This window comes from Parus major, chromosome 19 (genome assembly GCF_001522545.3).
Source record: "Parus major isolate Abel chromosome 19, Parus_major1.1, whole genome shotgun sequence".
Classification (NCBI taxonomy): Eukaryota; Metazoa; Chordata; class Aves; order Passeriformes; family Paridae; genus Parus; species Parus major.
Window position 1 is genome coordinate 2350409 of NC_031787.1, and position 17759 is coordinate 2368167.

Here is a 17759-nt window from a genome sequence, read left to right on the forward strand (position 1 = left end):
AGTAGAAGCTGGGATGGGGTGAGCAGAAGACCAGGCTGTGGCTCACTGTGCATCCCTGAACTTCACCAGATTTTCTCTGTTGTGGAAGTCCTGTGGAAACTTGTAGCATTTGTAGGAACCACTAGCAAACCTTTTGCTGAGCCAAACTCCAACCCACCCACTGTTTCAGCTGCAGCAACGGTGGGCACCTGTGGTCTCTCTTGGTGATTCTGTTAAAATTAGAGCCCAGTCATTTGCAGCAGGAAGCACCTGACATCCCTTCTCCCACTCCGAGGTCTCTAACCCTCAGCTCCCCGTCTCTGCTCACTCACCGTGAGTGTGGGCTGTGTTCTTTCCTGAAACACACTTCTGATTTTGAGAAGGCTTTTAATGCATTTTCTCCCCATAAGATCCTGCACATTGCTCCATGTCACCTCATGTCCTCCCATTTCTGTCACCTGATCATGCTGACATCTATCATTGCAAACCATAGCAAAACACCTCATTTTCTTTGAAAGAGTTGAGTTTTAATAAATAAGTGTTCCAGAAGTGCCAGATCTGTGCATCAGGGCTCAGGAGATAGGGATTCCATTTCTGGGATGATATTCCAACAGCCATATTGAGGGACTGGGGCAGTTTCTGAGGCTGGTGGCTGTGGATCTGACTCTCACAGTTGCTGCTGGTTCTTTGTATCATTATAAAACAGCTACTGAAACATGAGGAAAACTGCCAGAGACCAACACTGTGAATTACAAACCATGGATAAGGCAGACATTTAATCCTCTTTAGCTTTTGTGAACAGGTTGGAATCTCATTCAGCTCCAGACAACCACTGCTGTTACAAACACAACCTCTGCCTTGCCAGTTCCTCTCATGGAGGAAACTGCTTCTATAGGAGAGCACGGGAACTAAATCAGAAGGTAATTCCTGTGGCTCAATACCATCGTGCATGAGTCACCCTGACAGATTAAGTAGCTGGCTGCATTACTGCCCAGCAAGTTAAGGATTCATTTCATGCCTGACAGGAGAAAACATTGCCACCTTTGAGTGGACATGCAGGGAAATGAGATGGGGATGAGGATCCTGGGGCTTGCCTGTGGTTGCTGGGGGCAGAGTGCTTTTTCTCCAGTTGCTGGTTTGCAGTTGGACTTCTGTGGGGCTTCAAAAAGTGCATTTCTTCCTTTCAGTACCACTCCTTCTACATCATTGCAGGCACAGTTTGGAGAAAAGGTTTCACTGAGGGATGGATTTCTCCCCTCTTCCTGTGTGCATGTTCGCTGGGTGCTCTCTTACAGCTCAGCAAAAGAGTTCTTCAGACTTTGTGCAGAATGCTTGGAATAAGAGGAGAGTAAACAGTGAGTCCACTGGCTTTTAATCCCTGCTTTCAGCTTAACTCTGCTGCCTGCTACATTTTCTTTCCAGGGACAAGTAGTGACATACTCTACAAAATGTCTGTGTTTAAGCAGAAACCCCAGTCGTGCTCCTGGAGGATGATCCCTGATTAGAGCAGGAGGCACAGAGGCACCAGGAGCCCATTCCTCAATTCAGCCTCCCTTGGTGGAGAACTTCTGCTGGCATTTGTTGGTTTGACATTGAGATTTTTGAATATTACTCTGCGAGCAAAAGCTACAACAGAGGCATCATTATAATGGCAAAAAGATGTTTGGCAGCAAGATATGCAGGGGTCAGGTTTCTCAGGCCAAGTTTTTCCATGTCCAGCTACATCCAGCAGAAGGAAATGCCACAGAGTGCAGAATAGGATGGCTGTGCTTTGCATGATGGGGAGAAATGTTATTCTTGGCTTCAGAAAGATCCAATTTGGGGAGTCTGCCCACTGCTGGTGCCTACAGTCTGGGGAATATAAAACCCTATAAAACTAGAGCAGCTGGCATGTGGCATAAGGACAATCCCACTGGGTCTCTGAAGGTGCTCAAGAGAGTGAAAACCCAACAAGGAGAGCCATACTGGTCCCAGCTGGAGATGGACTAGTCCAGTCTGGAGCAGGGTGACCAGCACTAACATCATTCACTGTCCTTGAGTGCCATGCAATCTTCCTGCAGCTCTCTGCAATGTTTTTACTTTATCTGCCTTGAGTAATTCTTTATCAGCAGCATCAGGTTGGTGCTGATAATGGGGCAGGATATGGGGTCTTAGCAGAGCAGGCAGGGCTCAGCTGAGGGAATCCCTGCTCAGAGCAGGGGGTTCTGGCTGTCCCTGCCTACAGCATGTAGCAGAGCAGTCTCAAGCTGCTCTGGAGTTCCTGTGCCCATTGGAGGAGGGCAGAGCTGGAGCTGGGACATGGATTTGGACTAATTTGTCTCCATGGTCTGTGTGAGTCAGCTTGGCATCAGTCAGAGATGTGGCACTGCACAGGGTGGGCTCCTCACACCCCTCCACTGCCCATGTGAGCTGCTGTGCTTGTGCTGCCAGCAAGGGCAGAGCTCCCTTTGGCATAAACCAAATCCTCCCACCCCTAAATAAACACCATAAACCAAATCCTTCCATCCTACAGTAACATACCAACCATTTGCTGTTTCTACCTTTGCTGTGACAGCAGGGCATGGCCTGACCCAGGACCTGCATTGATGTAGTCTGGCTCATCATCCAGGCTTTCTGTCAGCAGGGCTGTGGGTGAGGATGGGAAGCACTTATCAGTGAGTGGGTTGATGTAAAAACACACAGGCCACTGACACACTGCGTGTCCTGCCAATATTTAGCCTTTGGTGCTGACATGTTTTTGTGCCTGGACTAAGAAAACTCAGATCAGTGTCAAGATCTTGAAGAGGCTTCAAAATGATCACAGAAAATTTGCAAACACTCTGGGCAGCGTTTCAGAGCCAAAAAAGATTTAATCTAGAGAGGTTAATTAGAGAGGGTTCCTGCAAACAGGAATCAGTTTGCTTAGACAACTTTCACACCAGAGACACAAAGATCTTGAATATATATGTGTACACTCCCCACTGTCCCCCAGGCCAGAACTACCCTCATGCCTCACAGGAAACCACACATTAAATTAAACTGCATTTAAAAGGTCAGCCCTGACTACAGCAGGAGAGTCAAGGGCTGACCCACTGGGTGTGTGCACAAAATTCTGTGGCACAGGGGATTAGGCTGTGCTTGCCCTGGGGCCACCTCAAGTGTAAGAGGATGTAAGACCTGAAGAGCAACATTTTTCTGTGGCATCCCATAGTCAGGCACAGCCACCTGAGTGGTGGCCTTTTGAGTGCAACACCACATCCCAACAGAGCAGCCTTCAGTTACAGGAATTGCAATTTGCACATTGCCTTGGATATTTAACAATTAGGGAAAAAATTAACTGAAGACAAGGGTGATGCCCTTGCTTGGTTTGTACTGGCCTAGTGCACCAGCACTCTGCCCATGAGCCCCATCCCCAAACATCAAAGAACAGCTGAGAACATGGAACAGCAAGGAACAGCTGAGAACATGGAACAGCAAGGAACAGCTGAGAACATGGAACATACCCTGCCCTTGCTGGAGTTTCCACGTGTGTATTGCCACGCTGTTCTCGTAGTCTGCAGCATCATCTGTGACAAGGAAGAGTTTGGACAGGATGGTGCTGAGCAGTAAATGGACTAAAAAGGGGCCTTTGTGAAACCCCCTCCTAGCACTGCACCCTGACTGTGCCCTGCACGTGGCTGAGTTTCCAGCCAGCACAGATCTGCTGATGCTGCCTCATCATTTTTCCAGGCCTGGCCATGTGCCTGGATATCTGCAGGCACGGATGGGGATCAGACAGGTCCCTGCTGCTCCTGCCTCCTCTAATCACTCTGCACAAAGCCAGGCAGGAGCAGGGCAGGCTTTAGCAGCGCAGAAAGCATGTGTGAACTCATAGAAGGAAACCAAACTGACTTCCTATTTTGATTGCAACATCCCAGTGGTTGCTGGAAGCCCTGAAGGGACACTGTGGTTCAGAGTCATCCTCCAGAAGCTTCCTGGCTACAGCCTCTTTGTGCTGGATTTGGTGAGAAACCTGAGCTAGAGGCTAGAACCATTAATCAGCCTGGCTAAACACTAAAAACCTAGAGATGCAGACCCCAAAGCTCCTGAATTGCTGCAGAAACCACCAAGCCAAAGGCATCAGGGTGGAGGTGTCACTGTGTGCATTTTTCTGTGGAAAGGGGAAGTGTTCCAGGCCTGCTCTGTGCGTGCAGCAGCCCCTGAGTGCCAGCCCCACGGCACAGAGCTGGCAGGAAGAGCTGAGCTCTGAGCAAGCAGGTTTCTCCTGGCTGAGCAGGTCACTTTCCTTCTCTGCACTTTGTGTGCCACACAAGAACCGTGACAGCAGCACACTCACCTGGATCAGAGCCCTGGGATGCTCCAATGGTGACATTTTCATAGGAATAGGAATCCTCATCCTCATCTTTCTCTGCTGGAGAGAAGAAAGAGAAGTGACAAAGGACCTATCAAAGTGTAAGTGACCTGGCAAGATCCCTCAGCACCTGCAGGAGGGGGCTGTTTCCCACAATGAAATGTAGATTAGCTAAAAAATTGTTAGTCTTTGTGACTGTGGCCTGTGGTGACCAAGGGATGGGGTATCTGAGTACAGGAGAATGGGGTGATCACTCCCACAGGAGCACAATCACCAGTGGTTTTGGGCTGTCCTGTTTATAGGCAACAGATGGACTGATGGGGCTTGGGCATCCCTCAGATCCCACACCCTTTTAATGGACCTGTCTCCTGGACCCACACTTGCTTCAGGCCATACACAGCGATGCACAAAGCTCTGCAAGAACTCACGAGCTCCCTGGAGCCCTGGGACAGCCAGGCTGGATGAAGGAACCCACCTTGCTTGCCTGGAGACCTGCCACGGAGTGGATCGAAGAACCTGGGGCAATTGTAGTAGTAACCCAGAGATATGGGCTCCCTGTGAGAAGAGCAGCACTGTCAGCTCCTCCTGCCTGGCACAGGCTTCCCAGGCTGAGCTGTGGGAGCACCAGGACAGCACTGGGACCAGTATGGCTCCACTGGGCCGTGCTGGTGGCAGCACAGGGTACTTACACATAGGCAGCATCTTCTTGCAGACAGTTCTCTGCAAGAACAAAGGTTTGCTGTCAGCACCCCACCATGGTATCACCCTGAACAGCCATCCCTGGCCACAGCTGGACAAACCCCCCAGCACAGCCACAAAGAGATCCCCAGCAGCCACAAAGCCCTGGCACAGCCCCGAAGCCTGCCCAGAGCAGAGCACACAGCCCTGATCCACCCCTGAGAAAACCCCAGCTCAACACTTCTCCTGGGCACACCCTGCCAGCTGGCAGGGTGATGGGGAATATTCTCCCTGGCTTGGGAAAGGAGAGCGCAGCCCCACACACCAATAATCCTCTTAGGGCAAGCACCAGCTCTCACTGGCCCAGGGAGGAGCAGGAGGCTGGGGAGAATCCATCCCCCTCCGCTCTGCCCATTAATCAGATCAGTGATTTTGTGTCTTACAAAGCAATCTCTAAATTGACTGAGCCAGAGCTCTGGCAGCTGCAGTGCTGGCTGCCTGTGTGCTCCCTGCCAGCTCCCAGCCCCTCAGCAGCCTTTCCTTCCCAAACCCCCAGACACGTGGCTGCAGCATTTACCTGACAGGAAATTCTGGTACCTGGAGTCATCCCTGCTCCCTGGGGACAAGAGAGGGACACATCACACATGAGCTCAAGCTGAGTGATGGGAGCAGTTTGATGATGCTGGCAAACCACCAGCTCTGAGGTCAGGGGACATCGCTGCAAGGTTGGACACTCCAGGGTACAGGAATTGGAACAGCCAGGGCTGATATTTTAAACAATCTGTGGCTCCAACCAGGACTGGTCAGCCACAGCAGGATGAGATTTAAACTCAGAGCCAGGATAGACCCAAATTAAGATGGATGTGGACCTGTTGGAGCAAGTCCAGAGGAGTGCACAAAGATGCTCCAAGGCTGGAGCCCCTCTGCTCTGGAGACAGCCTAGGGTTGTTCATCCCAGAAAAGAGAAGGCTCTGGGGAGACCTTAGAGCTCCTTCTAAAGGGGAGAGGGACTTTGGCCAAGGGCTGGGAGTGGTAGGACAGGAGGGCATGGCTTCCCACTGACAGGACAGGGTTAGGATATTGGGAAGAGATTTTTCCCTGTGAGGGTGGGACGGTCCTGGCACAGACTGCCCAGAGCAGCTGTGGCTGCCCCATCCCTCAAAGTATCCAAAACCAGATTGGAAGGGGCTTGGAGCAACCTGGTCTAATGGAAAGTGTCCCTGCCCATGGCAGGGGGATGGAGGGAGATGATCTTTAACAACAATTGCTCTGTGATTAATTTTATCTGCCTGTCCCAGGAAGCTGCTCACCATATCCAGTGTGATGGGAAGCACGGAGCTCTTCAGTGACTTTCCTGAAAGAGAGGAAAGAGACCTAAAATTCCAGGTCTGAGCAAACCCTATCAGCAGTTACACACCACCATCCATGAAACCTCCCTGTGAGGTTATCAAGCACACACACAGAGCAAGGGGAGATGCAGAATTTGGGGTAAAATCCCAAGACGGGAATAACTGTGCTTGAATATTGCAGCAGTTATCTTGGCTGTGTAGTTACTGGGGGTTTTGGTGATGGGGAGAATGGGATTTATCACACCAAATGCTTATAAGTGAATAATGGTAATTTCTTTTCCATGATGAAAAGAATTATGTACATTATGTACAGCCACAGCTCACTTTCCTGGGTTTGATTTAATCAGTTGCCAGAAGAATGCTGTCTGACCGAAGAAAATCCAGAAAAAGTCTAATCCATAAACAAAAGTCTAAACACTTACTGACCATCAATAAGTGAAGCAGCCTGATCAAGTTGAAGATACTCTGCTGCTCCTCACCAGGGGAAGGAGCAAGGAGGAGCAGGAGAAAGGTCCCTTGCAAGCCAAACTAATGTTTGATTCTAAATACAACCCAAGCCCCATCTACAGGGCCCAGAATGCAAGCTCAAATGTTCATGTATGTTGGGTGAACTTCATCCAACCTTGGCTCTAGAGCTAGATTTTATTTGGGTTTTTTTCCTACCTTGCTATTGATAAGTTTTCGGGTTCCTTAGTTTTTTCCAGCCTTCGGGTTGCAGCTGGCAACAACAACAGAATTACCATGTTAATTATTATGGCAGCAGCAGATATTTCAAAGAGCACAGAACATCCACCAGAGAGGGATCCCTGGGACTGGCAAGCATTTTCCTTATGCACCCTTAAACAGCTTTCCAAACTGTTCCTTGAAGGTTCAAAAATGGTCAATACAAGAAACAAGTGGGGAAAAAGCTGGTGTCTGAGCAGACCACAGAGCTGGCAAAGCCTCGCTGGAGGAAGCTGCGATCCCAGCATTGGGATCCACTGGGGGCCATTCCCCTCCCTCCACGCTGCGAAGTGCAGCTGAGAGCTTTGGTGGGGCTGGGGTGAAAGACTTGTCGAGGGGTTGAGGGGCTTGGAGCCAGCAGAGGCAGAGCCACGGACACATTTCACACCGAGCCAGCAGCCGCTCGTTGTGACAGAAAACTCAAAAGTTCAGCGCTGAGCCCAAGCTGCCGCAGGAAGCAGCGAGGGGGGATGATGGATGAGTCACTCCTGTCACCCACACCAATGGGTGGTATCTATCAACCCACCTTGGTTCTCACAGGGTGCACAGCCTGCTTCCAAGAGCCCCCAGTAGTTGAGGCTCCAGTGAGTTATTTTCAGTGCAAAGGGCATTTTTTCCCTAAAGCTCAGAATTCACATACCTAGAAGCGTCTAAGGTGGCTTGGATTGTCCAGCATTGGACGATCCGGGTCTCATCATTTCATGGCCTGGCTTCAGGGTGACCCTTTGAACACTGTTTTCCCCCTGTTCTATGAATGAAGAGCCCTCACACCACGAGGCAGGAGCAATACTCACTGGTATGGGATCGAATCACCTCAAATCTCCGCTGGCTTTCGAGCCTGGAAGAAATAGCAGTGCAAGCTCAGCTGAATTTTGGGGTTTATGATAAGGAAAAGAGATACAAGAGACCTGACTGGTGAGTGGAGGGCAGAGGGCACCATGCTGGGCTCGGTGAGATGCCAACTGCATGGCCCACATGTCATACATGACCTGGGAGCACCTTCCTGGACTCTTCTTTGAGCCTTTAAAGACAGGATTTAGTTTTGGACCACTGGTAGAGCAGCCAACATCAGCGAGGGAAGGATCCAGGGGTGAGGAAAACATCATTTAGGATAATTCCCATTCTGATGCTTCATCTACCAAAGGCCACAAGAAATTTTTACCCACAAAAAGATGGATGTTATGCATGAAATTACTTTAAACCCCACTGCTTCACCTCCACTGCAGCCTCTCCCATCATCCCTTAACATCAACATGAATAAAATAACATTATCAATGATAATCTATGCCCAGTAACCTCTTTACTTTTTAGTTAATAGGAGAGCTGCTTTTCAGAGCATGAGAGAATTCAACAAGTTTTCTGCTGCAGGTGTTTCTACACAGGTACTTATTCATTCCTTTCCCCCTTTTTCCTTGGGATTGCCCCATATGAGCTGGGATTCATGGCCCAGGGCTGCTGGGAGAGCTGTCAAAACCCCAAACATACAGTCAAACCACTTTTCCTGCAAGACACCCAAACCACACCTCTAAAAAGAGCACACAACCCCACAAACCTGATCCCAAACCACCTTATCCAGGTATAAATTTCAAGAATTTGGGACAATTCAGCATGAGTCAGTGAGGTGTGGAGCCTGTGGAGGACGGAGCCTTCAGTGTCTGCTCCATCAGTTTACAACGGATCCCTCCGGAGCCTTTCCCCAGAGAAACAAAAACCCCAACCCCTTGGAGGCCTTTGCAGAGCCCCATTGCTCCTGTAACAAAGCTTACAACCCAACTTTTCTTTTTTTTTAACATCATTTACTGTGGTTTGTGTGTTGCTGAAGGAAGCAAGGGGCAGTGTATGTGTGTACGCCACATTTCCTTCATTCCTTGTGCTGCAGGTCCGTGGTTGCTCTGGTTCAGGGTCCAACCAGCACCAGCCAAGGGCAGGGGCTCCTTTGTGAAGTAAATAACCTTTCTATCTCAGGGCACAGCAGAACAGGGCAAGAACTTGCCCTTCTCTCCCAGACCTTTTCCAGCTAGTTAATGATTCAATGACCGCACAGTCAGAGCTTCAGTTTCATTTTGGATTATTCAGTGTAAAGGCACTGCCCCTTCAGCAGCACCTTGGGCCTTGCAGCCCATCCTGGTGTTATTTTATTTTTTATAAACTCAGATTTCAGCTTGGGTCTGGCTCTGGGGCTCACCCTGGGTGAGTTTGGGGGAGAAACATAATTGGGAAAGGAAACTTACTGGCTCCTCCGCTCATTCAGCTGTGTCTCCTGTTCGGTAGCTGGAAGACAAGGGAACAAAAAGCTCTTAGAAAGGTTGATTTAGGAGTTAGAGATCAGAAAGGCAAATAAAATACATTCACAAAACTTCTTCAGCACGTCAGGACAGCGGAGCAGCAGTTGCAGTGGGGTTTTGATGAAATTTTTTGAAACTACGTTTAAATTGTGGTTTTTGTCTCAAATCCCACAAAGCAAAGCAGGCAGTCCTGCCCCCAAACCCCAAAATGCAGCTTCTCCCCCCTTAAAACCCACCCAATGCTCAGGGATGGGCTCAAATCCCACTGGGTGCTTACTCTATTTCTGTATGAATTTATCCTCCAGACTCCCCTTCCCTGGCCGCCCTTCTGTTCCGGACTCTGCAGGTCCTCCCAGGGGGGTCCCAAAGCCACCCACCACAGTGGCCATGGAGAGGGATCTGCAGCTCACAGTGCCCCAGGGAAAGGGCTCCTTGCCTCCCTTTGGGGCTCCTTCATTCCTGTGGGTGTTCATTCCTTCCCTTTGGATCTCCTTCCCTCCCTTTGGATCTCCTTCCCTCCCTTTGGATCTCCTTCCCTCCCTTTGGATCTCCTTCCCTCCCTCCCGGCTCTCCAGCACAGCCTCTTCCCTGCTCCAGCTGCATCCCCACAAGGTCAAAGCTGGTACCTGGCAGATCCAAACCCACATGGAGGGCACATTCCAAGAGGAAAGCTCAGGACTCACCTGAGAGCCGGCACCTGATGCAGAGGCCGACGGCCGCCCCGAGCAGCATCAGCGCCGCGGCCGCCCACAGCTCCAGCTGCACCATGGCCCAGCCACATCCAGCCTGAAACACACGGTGAGGGGACCCCATCAGCTCTCGGCCATCCCTCAGGGAGCTTTTACCCCCAAAACCCGGCTGCTGTTTGCCCTCACACCTCCATGGGAGGCTGCAGAGGATGCAGAAGGGACTTTGGGGTTGCGATGCCCTTTCCTGCACCGCTCTGAATTCCTCATTCCCACCCCCCCAAACCCACCCTGCTGTTACCAAACAGTAAATTTTTAGTATCTAGAAGAGAGGGCAAAAGGGAGGTACTCAGCAAGATTTAAACAGTCAGGACCTTTGCACAGCATGCTCTGGCTCTTTCCTGCAGCTCAGAGTGACTTCCAGTGTTAAATTCCCCACACCTTTTTCTGCACTGAGCTGGCTCAGCCACTGGCTCTTCCCCTCCTTTCCATGACAGGCTTTTGCACAACCAGCAGCTAACATTTTTTAACAATCAGCACAATTTGGCTTCAACTTCTTCCTTTAAAATACAAAACATCCTACAAATATCACAGAAAGCAGCCTGCTGGCACTGAGATGGATCGTTTAGCCCATTCCTATTCCCCAGGGTCAGATTTTCTTTAGTTACAGATTATTTTAATTTCTTTTTTTTTTAATAAACTTTCTTTTTTTTTCCCCTAGGGATGGAGACACTGCAATGTGCCAAAGGCCAGTACATCATTGCTCTGGCTGGCAGGAACCTTTCCTACTGCTTTCCTTCAACCTCTCTTGTTACAACTTCAGCCTTTATTATATTGGTGAGTGGAGGAGGAAAGGTATATTATAGCAATTGATAATTAAAATAATTCAAAGTAATGAAACAAATGCCAGTAGCCGACAATAGAAAGCAGCTGCTTGATTCTGCCCTGCTCAGCACCTTCTCCCTCTGCTTGATTAAAGTGGAATAAACGACATTTCTCTGCCCAAACTCCGCAGAAGTTTGGAAGTTGCTCTGATAGCTCTGTTCTGGTGGGAGAAAACCCAAAGCCTCCCACGGCAGCTGAGCCTGTGGGGGCTGAGCAACATCCTCCTGTCCCTGCCAGGCACTTGGAACAGCAGCTGAGCATGTTGGTGAGAGGTTTGTGGTCCAGTTTGTCACTGAAGTCTCAGTCCTGTGCCACACTCCTAATTATCAGGGCATGGTGAAAATAATCATGGAGTAAATCAGCACGGGGCAGGGAAAGGAGGGAAAGTCCCTCATTTCCACTCAGACAGGCCTTGAGCAAAGCCAGGAGCAGTGGCTGAAGGGGTTTGGTGTCAGCATCTCTCAGTGGTTGCCAAACACCCTTTGGCTGTTCAGAAATGACCTCAGCAAGGCTTTGAGACCACCCTCTCCTTGAGAACAAACTGGGCTTATTCCTATTATGTTCCAGCTTCCCTGGGCTCTCCAGGACCTGGCAGCTACCAGCACTTGCTCCACCATGGCTTTGCCATCTAGAGGCCCCCAGAGGCCTCTTTTTCCCTGCACAGTTTTTTGCAGCACTTTCTGAAGAAGATGAATAATTCTAAATTTAAGTGCCCAGACATCCAGGCACCCACCCTAGAGGTGCAGGACCAGAACCCAAAAGAGCCTCATCAAAACCATGTGGTTTCTGCCATCACTTTTCCTTTGCTCAGCATCCCCCATGGAAATCATGAGCTGTGGATCACCTGTAAAGCATCTCCAAGAGGCAGCTGAGGGAAGCTGGTCCAATGCTGGTGACTAAAATACAGAGGGCTGCAATTCTGCTGCTTTGTTTGTGGGTTTCCTGGCTTTCTTTCTTTCTTTTTCTTTTTTTTTCCTTTGAAGTGAAGGCAAGGCAGAGCTGAAGGCACCTGACAACACTGACCTAGTTTGTCCCATTGCATGGCAGGCTCCTTCTCCTTTCCAGAGCCAGTTTTATTTTGGTCACGGGCAGTGAGGCAGCACAACCTGTCTGCTCCTGAGCCCCCACTCACCAGGGACTCAAAAAGAGGTTATTTGAAGGGCTGATGAACAGGATGTGCTGTGTCCCACCCCATCAGAGCCTTATGCTCAAAGAAAGCCCCCAAGTCACACACACCTTTAGCCCAGAGATCATTTGTGCTCCCCAAATCCTCTCTTCTGGTACGAGCCCTGCTCCGGTAAGGAGCTGACAGAAGGAGGTGATGAACAGATTTATGACAAGCAGAAGGCTGGAAGCACTTACTCACGGCTAGCAGGATATAAATAAAATATTTGGAAGGCTGAATGTGTTTCCCTGCACTCCACCTTGGAGAGGAGAACAAATCCTGCACAGGAGGACGTGTGGAGTTCATGGCTGGCCAGCTCTGCCTCCAGGATAAACCCAAACTTGGGCAGAAAACAGGCTCCCACCTATTTCAGGAGTGACACTCGGATTGTGTCACAATGCCCTGTTCTGTTCACACATTTCTCTCTTCTCCTTTTGCCTGTTTTTCCCCTTTTTTTGTGCAGAGGAAGCCGCTGGGACCACGGCACACCCCGAGCACCGTGATCCCACAAATCCCTCAGGAGCAGCTGCTCCAGACAAGCAATTCCTGGGACAGCAGCACACTGGAGTCTGGATACAGCTGTGGTCTCCTTCAGAGGGGGAAGTTCATCTTCCCAAACAGGGCCTGCTCCTTCTCTGGCCTCAAATAGATTCCTTTTTAGCAATCAAGGAGACAGGCTTTTTCTTACTAAAAAAAAATCTATGAACCTGCAAAAGCTTATCTACTCTGTGCCAGGTCTTAATTTATGGATTCACCCCAGTAACAAGGCTCTCTGTGAAGATCTGAAGGAAGGAGAGATGGTTTTATCCTGGAAGATTAAAAGGTCTGCTCTTAATTCCACTGAAATGGAGAGTAGGACGACATGGACACTCACTGTCCATCTGTCCAAGATCAGCACAACAAAGTGAGGAAACCTTTTGAATTGAAATAAGGCAATTCTGCCTTATAAAATCAGTGGATATAAGCTGGATATGCACAGGCTAGAAATAAAATTCCTAATGGATGGAAAGTGTGGAATAATTTCCCAAAAGCAGAAGAAGAGGCACAAAGCTCATGAGAAAAAAACCTGCAAGAGCTCTTAAAGTGAACTTTAACTTTTTGCTGAGACACAAGGAGAGTGAGGAATGTGTTGATGTGGCCTCAGCAATGCCTGGTATTCCATGAGGTCATTTCTGATGAAGACATTTTAGCCCTTTGCAGACATCAAACCCACCCCTGAGTTCACATTGCAAGATAAAAACTAAAATCATGCATTTATATTATGTATTCTATCTATCAATCAAAAAAAATGCCCAAAAGGCAAATATAAACCAGTCACTTTCTCTCCCCTCCAGAAAGTTTTGTGGTCTGCACCAGTTTGCAGTAAATTAATTCTAATTAAGGCTGGTAGGATGAGTCACTGGTATGAAATATGAAGTGGAAAGTGTATTTAAAGACTCACCATATGAAATTCAGCACACTGACTTGTTGAACAGATGCAATATTCAGCTTGAGTCAATGTCTCTAACACGGCTAAGAAAAGCAACTCCACTTTCTGTTTGCCTGTGTGGCACAGATTGCCACAGAAATTCCCATCAATTCAGAAATTAAAGTCTCAGACCAAGGAAGCTCCTGTGGCTGGAATGACTTTGATGACCAGCACTGAGCCTTCAGAAAAGCTCCTTCCCAGAGGTCTGCACATCTCATTTCCTACCAGATTTATGCCAGTGTCAGGCTTCTCAGGAAAGCTGCTGTCACTGAGTTAAAATCTGGGGTTTTTACAGCTATTCAGGCAGATCAGGCTTTATGCCAATAGAAGCATTTCAGTAGAACAGATGATGAAAAGAGGAAGATTAGAATTGATAAACCAACTTTCACATAGATTATAACTCTGGAAAATGCTTTTAAAAACGTCTTGGGTGGAAAATGCGGTGCAAAACCCCAGTCACAACAGGCATGGCAGCACAAGGAGGTGACTCACAGACGTATCTTGTATTTAGAACTTCCCTGTTTTGGGCAGCACTGAAGCCTCACAGCCTCATTCACTTCCACTGGGAGCCCAGGGGATGCCATGTTAGCAACACAGGCAACCCCTGTGTAACTACAGACTCCAGAACCACGAAAATGAGCCAATCTCATGCAAGATTCTCCAAAAATTATCCTCTTCTGCTGAATTACCTGCCTCATTGCCCATAGTACACTGAACATTGCTCACACAAGAGAAAACTGTTGCAAAACCAAATCTCTCTCTATCTAGAATTAGCTATTTCAGGCACTTAGATGCAGTAAAACAAATACATTCACATCCATGATGCCAGTCAGCTCTGCAATCAATGGAAAACCCAGGAAGTGTCGTTTCAATCAGCTATTTTTAAGGACTGGGCTTTGGAGGGGGAGCAGCGTGGGCTGCAGCAGTCCCAGGAGCTACAGCAGGAGCCAGAAGGACCATGCAGGGATGGGGGAAGCTCAGCACAGACTGAATCTTCCAGAATATTTTAGAAGATGTGAATGCAGAAATAATGTAATGAAACCCACGCTTCCAGCAGCAGATGGACGAGGAGATGGAAAGGAAAATGGTGTAAAACAGACAATCCAGGCTGTGTGGGATGGACACATCTCAGGCCCAGAGGGGTCTAAACGCCCCTGAGAAGAGAGGGTTGGTAATTCCTACCTTGGAGCTGGTGATGGCCAGGAGCAGCAGGGAGGAGGGAACATCCACCAATGTCGCTTTTCAGAGAGGTTTTACAGGGATGACCTTGAGCTTCTTTAAAGGGTCACCAACCCTGGGGATCTCTGAGCTCAGTGGGACACCCCGGTGTCCCCACAGGAGCCCCAAGAACCTCTGGGCTCTTTCCTGTCCCCATCCCTCCCTCCCTCACCCGCCTTACCCACAGCCTCAGCCGCTCTCCCTAACGTGTCCCAGCTCCTCCAGCACCTCTGGGCTGCAGCTGCCGGGGCTGGACCGGTTCCTCCAGGGCTGGTGAGCAGTTGCTGGTTTCCTGTCCCCTGTGAATCACTAACCCCAACATCCGCTGCCCAGCATCTGCTGCTCCCCACGAGGCGCCGCCTGCACAAACCCACTCGGGGTCACTTTGGCTCCCATGGGGACAGGAACAGGCTTGGACAGTGTGGAACCACACACAGCACACAGAGCCCTTCCCTCGAGGTTCAGATGGTGTTGGTGCCCCCAGAAAAAGTTCAGGCTTCCTTTTAGCAAAAAGCCTTCAAGGGAACAACCCTGCGCAACCGGGAAAATCTCAAAGCAGGCACAGCAAACTGCAAACCCACTCTCAGATTTTATGGAAAAGATGATAACAAGTTTCCAAAGCAGCAAATAACCCGAGGTCACTATTGCTAATGGCCAAACCTGGAGCTCCTGTCCAGTGCTGGAAGAATAAAACCAGTTCTTACGCTTCAGCATTGGCATTTTGCACGCAGCAGGCACAAAATTTCACTGCACTCTTAAAAAAAGGAAATCCTCAAATGTTTTGGTGCTTGAATGGAATAAGGAGGGCTCATGAATTCCCTGCTGGGAATTTATGTATTGGCTTTAAGCCCTGTCACAGTCCATGAAAGAAGGATCCTGCTCCAGCACTAGGGAAGTCTGCACACACACACACAAATGTGTACATGGGGCACACGAGTTACAACCATAAACAAAATGTTTCATGCTGCTCTCACCAAGGCTCTTCAAAGCCTCTCTTTTATGTAAATTGTTCAGTAAAGGGAAATTTCGTTATATTTAAATTAGGGCACTCCGGAGCTGCCACAACCAGCCACCTACACCCAGCTCTCTGTGCAAGAACATGACTCTTCATCATAAAAATGATTTAAGGAGCCAACTGGTTACAATTTCTGCAACTCTGGGATGAAATCTGGCTGTTGAGATTTCAGAGGAAACGTTATTCAATAAGATAATTATCCAGTGTACATGTAAGTAGACTTTATCTCTTCCAATGCTAACCTGACATGCAAAAATAATTTTTTTTTTCCAGAGCCATTCCCAGACAAGATCTGGGTGCTGAAGCCAATCTTGAAATCGGTATAATCTGAACCAAAGATAAAAAGAGGCAGATTCAACTTTTAATTCCTCACATGGTTTCTTGGTGTTTTCCATGTAAAGGACATTGCAAAAGGTGAAATGTTTTTTTCACTGCCAAAAGAGCTGTTACAAAATTGGCATTTCTTAGAGATCAAATAGTTTATTAACAGCTTTCTAGCAGGGTTTGTACGTGTTCAAATATAAGCTGACAACAAAAGAGCTCTTCATAGCACAACTGACACTCAAAATACGCTGGAGACATTTAAAGTTCATCTTTTGTACCCAAAATCGATTTGATCAGGAGCAGCCACTGCTAAAAAGGCACCACACATTTGCCTACGGATTCTCTGGTGGGTCTCAGCTTTAAGTATGAGTCAGTGCTGTGGTGTTACCCTGGCTGGCTCAGACTGCACCTTGTGTCAGTCCCAAACTGTCCCCTGATGGACCCCTGAGCCTCTCCAGAGCAGGCAGAGGCTGCTCCTGTGCCCAAGGAGCGATCCCAGTGTGAAATAACAGCTCTTGGGCACAGTGATGGCCCTCAAAGGTATCAGTCCTCTGCAGAGACCAAGCACCTTGATTAGAGGGTAATTACTGCAGCAGCACACGCCTCTGTGTGGATCTTAACTCCTTTCTTCACATTTCCCCTAAAAAGGGCTGGATGTAAATGTTGATCAGTCCTCACTCTGAGCACTTCCCAGCACAGCTACAGGTTCTGCTCTGCATGAGGCCAGAACAACTCTCCTCCAACTCACATAAAATGACCCCTGAGGCACCAAACCCAGGCTCTACCCTCCTGAAACCCCTCTGCCTCATCGAGACTTGCTGATAGAAACAATTTCTGATTTGACAAAAGGTTAAATACACAGGAGCAGCCACTTTTCCACCTTTTGATACAAAGCTGACAAGCTGCAGAGAGATCTCTTGGGTCCAGAAAATTCATTACAACCCATTTTCCACCCAGCTCAGCTTACCTGGGTCCTGGGAAGCCAAATGCCCTGAGGACTGATTTCCATTCTTTCAAATAAAGGTGGGGGCTGCTCAAAGACCAGCTGATTTTGCTTAAATCAGGTGTTGTGACTAACATTGATCAAAAATCAGCAGTGAAACAAGGACTGAAAACCAGGGCATCATCTAAACCCCTTCTTCTGCACCAACACACCCAATGCTGGAAAGTTTGAGAAAGCTCCAACATGTTTTCCAAGCTGCAACAGGCTCCAAACTCAGCAGCTTTGCAAGTAAAGTATTGCTGTGCACCAGCATCAAGCCCCTCTTGCTTTGGGACAGAACGAGCACGTGTCTAATCCCAACCACTAACTGGGATTATAATGCACTCCAACATTTTCACAGGAGCTCTAATGCAAGCCACATCTTGCAGGAAATTTTCTGATGTGCTGAAGTAGTGCTGGATGTTTTTGTACACACCTAGAAACTGTTCTCTCTGCTGTAGTGGGATGTGCCTTTCCCCAGGCAGAGGGGAAGTGCTGCCTCACCCCCTGTCCCAGCTGCATGTTGGCTCTCTCTGAGCTGAAACTGAAAGTGGTTCCTGCTGAAGGAAAATAAATGCTGCTGGAGAAGTCACCTCACAGCCAGGATCCCTGGGTGCTTCACAAAACCTAGCAAAGACTAATCCCAAACATCCCTGTGGTACAAAGCTTCCC

General features: G+C 48.7%; 1 protein-coding gene across 6 annotated transcripts; it reads right to left on the minus strand.

The window, feature by feature from the left end:
- Window positions 1-724: 724 nt before the first annotated feature.
- LAT2 (linker for activation of T cells family member 2) lies at window positions 725-16919 on the minus strand. Of its 6 annotated transcripts, none has more exons than XM_015646630.3 (13): window positions 14948-16918; window positions 10028-10130; window positions 9291-9330; window positions 7854-7897; window positions 7000-7054; window positions 6298-6341; window positions 5565-5603; window positions 4999-5029; window positions 4785-4864; window positions 4295-4366; window positions 3462-3524; window positions 2520-2604; window positions 725-1310 (listed from the first exon to the last, which is right to left on the minus strand). In XM_015646630.3, the coding sequence occupies exons 2-13, from the start codon at window positions 10110-10112 to the stop codon at window positions 1292-1294; spliced, it is 657 nt and encodes a 218-aa protein (XP_015502116.1). In that variant the 5' UTR covers window positions 10113-10130; window positions 14948-16918; the 3' UTR covers window positions 725-1291. The 6 variants fall into 6 exon arrangements, with proteins under 6 accessions (XP_015502116.1, XP_015502113.1, XP_015502114.1 ...); XM_015646627.3 differs by having other exon boundaries at window positions 4295-4369; window positions 14948-16917; XM_015646628.3 differs by lacking the exon at window positions 14948-16918 and adding an exon at window positions 14731-14931 and having other exon boundaries at window positions 4295-4369.
- Between the last annotated feature and the right edge of the window lie 840 nt (window positions 16920-17759).

Coding starts and splice junctions, on each gene's coding strand:
- LAT2 (XM_015646627.3), bottom strand. CDS start 10,112: ATGGTGCAGCTGGAGCTGTGGGCGGCCGCGGCGCTGATGCTGCTCGGG. Junction 5,030..5,564: donor GTACCAGAATTTCCTGTCAG/GTAAATGCTGCA, acceptor TTGTTCTTGCAG/AGAACTGTCTGCAAGAAGAT. Junction 2,605..3,461: donor GAAACTCCAGCAAGGGCAGG/GTATGTTCCATG, acceptor CCTCACCCACAG/CCCTGCTGACAGAAAGCCTG.